We start from the raw sequence: 8,707 nt of genomic DNA, 5'->3' as shown, positions 1-8,707 counted from the left end.
AAAGAGGACGCCCAACACTGCCCGCTCGGGAGGTGCCGGCCAGTTGTCCTGGCGTCAACTGGCGGGCGGGCGGGCGGCCAGGGGCACTCCCAGGTGTGTGTCAGGCTAGGATGGACAGATGGGTGGGTGGGCAGATGGACGGATGGATGGGAGTGCTGCCTCTCCCAAATGGGGAGCTTGGAGTCAGGAGCAGGCAGGCGAGAGAGGTGGCGATCCTGGACTGGGGCTGCGGGGAAGGGCAGGCTGCAGAGCCAGGCAGAGGCGCACATCTCGGCCACTGAGGTGCAGGCTGGCAGGGTGTGTCAGAGGAGCCCAAGAAGGAGTGCTGGGGGGAGCAGTTCTTGTGCGTGCTGCCAGGGGCTGGTTAGGTCATGTCCTGCAGGGAGGGTGGGAGCCAGCAAAACGGGGGAGGGTCAGGGAGTGCATGCTGACGGCAGGCCCTGGGCAGGGCTCTTCCCCGGGCTCCCGGCCGCTGCCCATCCCAGGGGGACCCTTGAGGCCAGGGTGCCAGGCCAGGCGGGGTGGAACCAGGCCACCTCCAGGACAGGGCGCTGAGCCTCCTGGCCCCTAGTTCGTACCTGCAGATGGGAACGCAGCCTGCGTGAAGGTGCTCCGGGACATCGAGCCAGGGGACGAGGTGACCTGCTTCTACGGCGAAGGCTTCTTCGGTGAAAAGAATGAGCACTGTGAATGCTACACCTGCGAGAGGTGGGGATGGCCTGCAGGAAGGAACAGGGTCCCTGGGATCCTGGGAACCAGAAGGGCATCCTCAGGGCCCGCCCCTCCCTCCCTCCTCATTTCCCTCCCTTCCTCAGGAGAGGCGAAGGAGCTTTCCGACTGCAGCCCAAGGAGCCCCTGCCACCCCGGCCCCTGGACAAGTATGAGCTCCGGGAGACAAAGCGGCGGCTGCAGCAGGGCCTAGATGGCCCCCGGGCCTGTGCCCACCCACCCCCGCTGCGCCGGGACCTGTTCTGCGGTGAGCGTGGGGCGGGGACCCTGTCCTGTTGGCCTGTCTTCATCAGCTGCTCCCTCAGCCCCAGCCCCTTCTCTGCCCTCCTCTCGTCTTGACCCTCCTGGTACCCCCACTCGGTCCCTCAGACAGGGCCTCACTCCTGAACATCCCTCTCTTCATCTGTCCCCCTCTGAAGAGCATCGGGAGTGGGGGGCGGGGGGGCGGCGGGGGGCACGAACCCGCGTCCCCTGCATCGGCAGGGGGGGGGGGGGGCGGCGGGGCGGCGGCTGGCCTGAGCAGGAGCTCTTCCCCTCTGAAGAGGCCCTGCTCACACAGCTGCCCTTTTCTCTCCCCACTCCCCCTCCCTTGGGCCTCCACAGCTGCCTGCCAGCCCCTGCGCCCCCCGCCCTGCGGCGCCCGCCCCGATGCCTCACCCCTCTGGCTCCAGTGGCTGCCTCAGCCCCGGCTCCGGGTGCGCCCCCGGAGGCGCCGACGCCCCCAGCCCCGGCGGGCCCCGGCGCCCCCCGTTCTCCGTGCTGCCCGCGTCTCCCTGCACCGATGGGGAGGCTGTGGCCCCCACTGCTGCCTGCAGGCGGAGGCCCTGGTGGCTCTGGGGCCGGCCTCCCGTGCCCGCTGGGCCCCCCAGCAGGACTGGCACTGGGCCCGGCGCTACGGGCTGCCTTACGTGGTACGTGTGGATCTGAGCCGTGTGGCCCCGGCCCCGCCTGCCACTGCCACTCCCGTCCCCACTGGGACCCCCGGCCCCATCCCCATCCCCAAGCAGGCCCTTGCCTTTGCCCCCTTCTCCCCACCCAAGCGCCTGCGGCTGGTGGTCAGCCATGGCTCCATTGACCTGGATGTCAACGGTGATGGGCCGTGACGGGCTGGACAGGGAGGCCCAGGCTGGGAGAGGAGGGCGTCCCTCCTGGTCCCCTCTGCCCTGAGTTCTCAGTAACCGACTTTTCAGAAGGAGCTCTTGGACCTCTGGGAGGGCGTTGACTTTCAACCCCAGCACAGCTCTGACCCCCAGGGCAGGTTGGTTTGGACACCACCGGGGATCTGACCCCTGACCCTTCGTGACTGCTGACCCCTGAGCCACCCCCATCCTAGCAGGGAGCCCTGGCCATTGCCGCCCTCCCACCCCAGCCCCAGCCTCAGGGCTGAAGGAGCTGTCCCCTCCCCACCCGCCTTCTCCTGCCCAGGGAGCAAAGCCATAAGGGGTGGGGGCCGCCCCGTGGCTTCTCCAAAGAAGCCCAGGCCTCGGGAGGAGGTGGAACTGACATGGGCTGGCGCTCCCTAGACACTGCCCTACAGAGGGGAGTCAGTGTGCTCTCGGCTCTGTGTCTGAGGTGGGGGGCGACAAAGGGGGCGGCCATGGGCACGTCCCCACCACCCCCGTGGGTCTCAGGGAGGCCGGTGCGACCTCATCTTTCTCATGGTGCTATCCCTGGTGCTACTGGGCTGTGGGGGCTCCCTCCCCTCCCCCACGCCAGAATGGGGTATGTTGGGGGATTGGAAGCACTTGAACTTTCTATTTTATTTTATTAAAACCTTGTCATAAGCAGTGCCCTGGGAAGCATTTCATCTTGATTTACATTTTGAAGTGATGTCTGTTGGGAGGGTGAGACCCTCCGCCTTGCTGGGGAGACCAGACCGGGAGGAAGCAGCCCAGACTTCGGGCCCTGAAAGCTTTGGAAGGGTGGAAGGGCAGTGGGCTCTGAGGATGGCTGAGTACAGAGGCGCAAACTGTGCTCATAAAGAATGCTTTCAGTCCCATCTTCTCACCCAGGTGGGGAGTCTCCCTATTTTTCGGATGAGATTAGTGAGGTCCAGCAATTAGAGTGACTTGTCCCCGGTCACCTGGGGCCAGATCACCCTTGTCTGAAGTCAGAGCCCCTCCCAGACCTCACGTGTGTCATCTCGGTTGGCCTGGCTCTGTGAGGCCAGGACAGTGAATCTTCTTCTTTCTTCTGATCCAGTTCAGTTCTCAGTTCTCCAACCAGGGATTCAACCCGGGCCACAGCAGTGAAAGCCCAGAATCCTAACTACTAGGCCACCAGGGAACTCCCCCCATCGTCTCTTAATTCTCACCTCAACCCCCATTCTACAGAAGGAAATACTAACAGCTTACAATCAGTGAGTGCTTCCTGGTACCAGGCACCCGCTGCAAAGCGTCTTGTGGATATGTTGTTTTTGTTCATTGAGGCCTCACAGCCATTTCATGAGGACAAGCCAGGAGTGTCTGAGGGTCGTGTGTGGGCTGCAGGCCCCAGTTTATCTCCTCCATGTCGACCGGCCTTGGAAAAGTACCCTGGAGGCTGATGAGGCCAGGCCATATGCATGAGGGACATGGGGTGCTGAGAAGAGGGGGTGAACTCACATGGAGAGGCTGCAGGAAGACTTGGGTGGGCCAAGGAGATGGCCCAGGAAGGGGCACTTCCACAGTGGACCTGGAGGTGGGGATGGGGACAGTTCAAAGCAGGTAACTTTTTTTTTTTACTTTAAAATTCGTATTATTTATGTATAGCCTGCTTCATCCCTTTCAGAATGAGAAAATGTGTCTTTCTTCCATGCAAATCCTACTGAACCCTCTTAGTTTTCTCCCTCAGGTTAAAAATGAGGGAGAGGGCCTCCCAGTCAGCAAGTGGTAACGAAGAGAATGAAGAGATGGTTGACACAGTCGCTAAAGAACTTGTCCCTCTAGAGAAGCAGAAATTCATGGCTTCTCGGCAAATATGACAGCAGAGTAAGGAGGCTTAGCCTGGATGGACGTTGGAGGTGCCGAGAACCTCCTGGAATCCTATTTCAAATGTAGTAACTGCATATTCACAGGCGTGTCCTTGGTGCAGAGGGTTTAGAGCCTTCATCCAACTCTCAAAAATGTCTGGAACCCAAAACACGAAGATTAGAAACCAGTGATCGGGGTCTCTCACCCTCAACACTGCTGCTGTCTTGAGCTGCTAATCCTGTGTCACAGGACGAGGAGTGGCCTCTCAGGCCTCCACCCACGAGTTGCCAGTAGCATCCCCTTCGTGGTGACAGAAATATCTGTGATCATTGCCAAATGTACCCCTAGAGGTCAAAGCCAGCCCCCAGTGGGAACCACTGGGCTAGAGTGACAGGATGACGGGGAAGGAAGACCTCCAGGACAATAACTACAGCTGACACTGGTCACAGGTCCTGTGCATCTGGCATCAACCTTCACAGCAGTGCTACCAAGATCACCCCCCTGCCTTTGCAGGTAGTCGGGAGGGCAGGCACGTCTGCCTGAGGCCGCACAGCTGGTATGTGGACAGAGCCCGCCTTGCTGCCAGGTTTCTGTCTCAACCACCAGGTAGATGGAGCCCCAACCACGACAGGGAAGCGAGAGGAGTGTGTGTTGGGTCCAGTGAGCTGGTGGGCCCTGGGATGTTTGGATGGAGCTGGGGCTTGGGAACCCCAGAGGGAGGGTCAGAGGATCAAGGCTCAAGCTGAGAACCCCGTCACACACATGGGGGCCAGAGCAAGGAAATGGGGAATCTGGCTGGGGGAGGAGGAGGAGGGAGTTGAAAGAAACAGGAAATAATTACAGGCCACAGTCTCAGGAAGCACCGCACTCTGCAGTGCCTTCCCCAAAGCTTTCTAAGTTCCCCTCCTTGGGTTACTGGGACAGCTGGGAGCCAGGCAGGACATCCCAATCCTGGATCCCATTTCTCCCCTTGGGGGAGCTCTCTGATGCTTTTATCCTATGCATGGGGCTGACCAGATGCCTGCAGGAGCTCCAGGGCCCTGTTGATGGTGTTGGTCATCCTGGGGTTGCCGATCCAGGAGGGCAGCTGACGATCAGTCACCCCCACCTCCAACATAATATTGGGCACCAGAATCGGGCCGACATGAGGACTCTAAGTGCCTCAAATTATTTACATAGACAGAGAACCCACACACCCTGAGGACAGCTGCACTGGACACTGTCCTGGCTTGTGACACAGCATCACCCTCCCCACGGCCCTGTGAAGTCTAGGTATTGTTATCCCTGTATTTTAGGTGAGAAGGCCACAGTGCAGAGGGCTTAGGAAGTTTGTCTGGGGCCACAAGGCTGGCAAGCTTCAGGCAGGACTTGAACCCATTCTCAGAGCTCAACCAAGCTCTGAGATCCTTGGGATGGGAAGGAGGCAGACACCAGAGGGGAGGCTGGGGCCGTGCCCACTGGAGACTCAGGGCTTGTTTCAGCAGTGGCTTCCATGGGATGGGGGAGTGGGTGGAGACGAGGGCCAGAGCAGTGCCTGGAGGGTTCATGGAGCAACGGGTGAAGGGCACCGAGTGGTTTTGTGATTTTGACCGGGAAGCACCTGACCCTTTCAGTAGACTGGGAGGAAGGAGCTGCAGAGGGAGGGGAAGACGGTAAGTGTGCGGTTGATGGGCTGGGGCTGGGAGGGGGTAGCAGGGATGCAGGTTGTGAGCAGGGATGGGGAAGTCAGTTTCCTTTGTCCCGGGAGGCTGTTTCGGGACAGTGAGCTTGACATTGGGGGTTTCAGGATGTGGGTGGGCGAAGATGGCCCAGGAGCCTAGGAAGAGGTGTTCAGAGCCAGAGTTTGGGGCCTGAGAGTGTTGGCCCAGCCAGCTGGAGGTGAAGTGGGTCTGGCCCTGCCCTGGGTTCAGGCATCCATGGGGCAGTGGTGGCCAGAAGGGAAGCCAGGAGTGTAAGAATGTCCCAGGAGTGGTCAAGGGATGGTGGCAGGGATCCTGGCCCCAGAGGGAAAGAAGGGGGAACTGGGAGGGGCTGCTGGCCCACAGGGCGAAAACACACTGCCAGCGCTGGCGCTCTGGTGAGGTCAGGAGGCTGGCTGTGGCTGCACAGGTGTCAGGCCCTGTGCTTGGATGCTACCTGGATGACCTCACCAAGTGCTCAGACAGCCGCCAGCCCCATTCATTCGGTGACTCAGAGCTGCCTGGCCTGCGTGGCATCACGGCTTTCCTTCTCTCCTGCAGCAGCGCCACCTCTGTGCAGGCCAGAGGTCTGCAGGTCGGGGGAGGTCACACGAACGACTCACCCCCTCCTGTAGCTTCCAGCCTGTCTGAGTCCACACCCCATGCCCTCATTTGCCCCTCTGCCTCTCAGGTTGTGGTCTGAGAGAGGGGGCCCGGGGCCAAGGTTTCGGGTGGAGCCATCCTGGGAGATGGCAAATCTGGGGTGTGCCCTGGGTAGGGGGATGAGGGCAGCATAGAGGGGGTGAGGGGAGTGGGTGGAGCCAGTTCTCCCCTGAGCTTACCCAGCCCCTCCCATCATTCCACCCCTCCTGATAACGGGATTTTGCACCATCTCTGTTGACAGCTGGGGAAACTGAGGTGACGCAAGTCAGGAGGTTTGTCCAGGGCCACCCAGTAAGTTGTCGTATGATTAGTAATAGCCACCTTTGAACCCTGGGGTTGAATGGAGACCTCATGAGATCACTTCAGGCAGAGTCTGGGGGTCCAGGCTGCCCCAGGAGACTGACAGCTTCAGGCAGAAAGTCAAATCCACCGCCACCCCAATGCCCAGGACGCATGCCCATCTAGGTCAGGCTAGAAGCCCCAGGCTCCGAGCTCTGTCAAGGGTCACTCCTCAGCCTGGCTCGGGGTGGGGGGGAGGGGGGAGGGAGGTGGCTGGAGAGGTGACACTTTGAGGGGCATCTGGAATCAGGATGAATCTCAGCATTGTGGTCCCTGAGCTTGGCTGAGCGCAGGCCCAGAGCCCGAGTGGGGCGGGAGCGGAAGAATTTATCCTGGAGCTCTGAGCGTCCTGGAGGAGCTTGCAGTCAGGAACGGGCTGGCAGGAGAGACTGAAGTGACGTGTGTTTGATCAGAGGAGAAAATGCTGCTCCTGGCTGTGGACAGGGCGCTCCAAAGACCTAGGGGACCAGTGCAGAGCACCCTGTTGGGAGGGGCTCATGTGATGGGGTTGGGGATGTACTGGGAGGGATGTGGAGTCAAAGGGGACAGGGGAGTGAGGGAGTGGTGGCAAGCCAGGAAGGGTGGGGAGCAGGGGAGGGAGTAATGGGGTCAGCGCTGGACGCCTTGGAACTTGAGATGGGATGGAAGGGGTGGGGCAGGAAGTCCAGGAGCCGGCTGGGGAGGTGGTCCAGGAGGGGAAGAGGATCCTGAAGGAGGAGGTGGAGGGAGGACTTGGGTGACAGGTAGGTGTGGGGACTGAGAGGCAGGAGGACCCTGGAACCGTCCTGGTGGGCAAGTGTTGGGACTCAAAGAGCCAAGGGAGACCCTGCTGAGAAGAGACTGCTGCCTGCTGGAGGGGGGAAGGTGGGAAGGGGGTGGGAGCGGGGGGCTCAGCTTGCTCCTACCCTGACTGTCCTCCCTCCATACCAGCCCTGATGGAGCCCAGTCCTCCCTCACCCCTCCCACGATTAGAACTAGTAGTGTTGGCTGCAGGGCACAGACAGGGAGGATCTCCCGACGCCCCCGCACCTCACTGACCAGACATTAAGAAGAAATATCAGCAATGACATAGCTTTATTTGCAGCTTAAAGATGGGGCGGGGTTTGGGGTGGTGGGGCCCGGAAGACGAGAGAATTGGGGGTGATGGCACTGATACTGATCCCTCGGAGAAGCCGCCCTCGGGCCGTTAGATTTTGCCAGCGAAAGTCCCGTCCTTGATCTCGGTCTAGCGCTGCACCTGGGGTTTGGGGGGGGGTAGGAGGGAGGAAGGTGGGGAGCGGGCGCTTGCTCAACTCAGCCGGCCCATCCACCCTCGCCCGGCCTGTCTGTGCGCTGCCCCTCTGTCCGCTCACCCAGCTCATGGGGCACAGCGCGTGGAACACGCGGAAGTAATACTCGCAGGGCTGTGTGCTTTTCCCGCGGCGCCTCATCCTCTTGACGCAGGGATGGTAGTCTGCCGAGTGGGGGGTGGGGAGGAGCGGGCAGGTGGGCGGGGTCGCAAGCACGCCCCGCCCCCTCCACGCCAAGGCCGCGCCCTCCAGAAAGGCCCAGCCGCAGACCCGCCTCCTCCCCGCAAGGCCTCGCCCATTCTGTCACCCCACCCTTCCCTGACTTGATCGCACGCCTCCAGAATAGGCCCCGACCTTCCAACTGATCGGTCCCGCCCCTATCATACAAGGCCCCTCCCCTCCCAGGTAGGCCCCGCCCCTTAAGCCCGTGGTCCGCTCCACCTCCCACCCCAACGGTCTCCGCCCCCGCGGCGAGTCCGGGACCCTCTCCTCGTCCTCAGGTGGGGCGCGCCCCTTCCTGCCTCCCACCTTCTCTCACCCGCTCCCCCTAACTTGGCCCGCGAGGTTTTATCCAGCAAGTTCTGGTAACAGTTACGGGTCTGGTTCTGCTTGGTGAAGCGCGGGTCGAAGGGTGCCGTTGGCCATCTGCCCTTTCAGGGCTTTGGGCAATCAATACCCAACATCCACGAAGGCGGCGTCCCCTGCGGGGAGGGATGGGGTTCTATGGGGCCTATGGGGCGCCCCTCGCTCCGACCCGCACTCAGCTCCTGACCCCCACCACAAAACCCAGCCCCCGTTCCCACCCGTCCTGCCCTCACCAGGCTGATGTCAGCGGGTCACTGGCTCAGTTGTGCTTGTAGCTCCGTCCGGGGACCCCCTCGCTTCTGAGTCTCGAGGGTCCCAGCCCAGGAAAAACACGACCCTCCCGGTCGGATTGGCTGGGACCCCCGGAGCCCCAGCCAATGGACGCCGTTGCGCCGTTGCGTTGGGACGCGGGGCGGGGTCGGTGTGGACCCGCCTCCCCCGCCGCGACTCCCCCCTCCGGCCCGACACCCCC

At 61.7% G+C, this 8,707-nt stretch overlaps 2 protein-coding genes across 2 annotated transcripts in view; one reads left to right on the top strand and one right to left on the bottom strand.

Moving 5' to 3' along the window:
- KMT5C (lysine methyltransferase 5C) overlaps positions 1-1,832 on the top strand; it is a 5,077-nt gene extending 3,245 nt beyond the window's left edge. Inside the window, exons 6-8 of the mRNA XM_007468046.1 lie at positions 572-708; positions 816-976; positions 1,333-1,832. Of these exons, the coding sequence (XP_007468108.1) occupies positions 572-708; positions 816-976; positions 1,333-1,832 (798 nt within the window). The remainder of the gene's footprint in view (positions 1-571; positions 709-815; positions 977-1,332) is intronic.
- Positions 1,833-7,586: 5,754 nt separating this feature from the next.
- The window catches only part of GARIN5B (golgi associated RAB2 interactor family member 5B), a 9,105-nt gene continuing 7,984 nt past the window's right edge, over positions 7,587-8,707 (bottom strand). The window contains 3 exon segments of the mRNA XM_007468045.1: positions 7,587-7,598; positions 7,714-7,814; positions 8,189-8,295. Of these exon segments, the coding sequence (XP_007468107.1) occupies positions 7,587-7,598; positions 7,714-7,814; positions 8,189-8,295 (220 nt within the window).

This window comes from Lipotes vexillifer, unplaced genomic scaffold (genome assembly GCF_000442215.2).
Source record: "Lipotes vexillifer unplaced genomic scaffold, Lipotes_vexillifer_v1.1 scaffold1223, whole genome shotgun sequence".
Classification (NCBI taxonomy): Eukaryota; Metazoa; Chordata; class Mammalia; order Artiodactyla; family Lipotidae; genus Lipotes; species Lipotes vexillifer.
The sequence above is the reverse complement of the archived record's forward strand: the minus strand, read 5'-3'. Positions and strand labels throughout refer to the sequence as shown.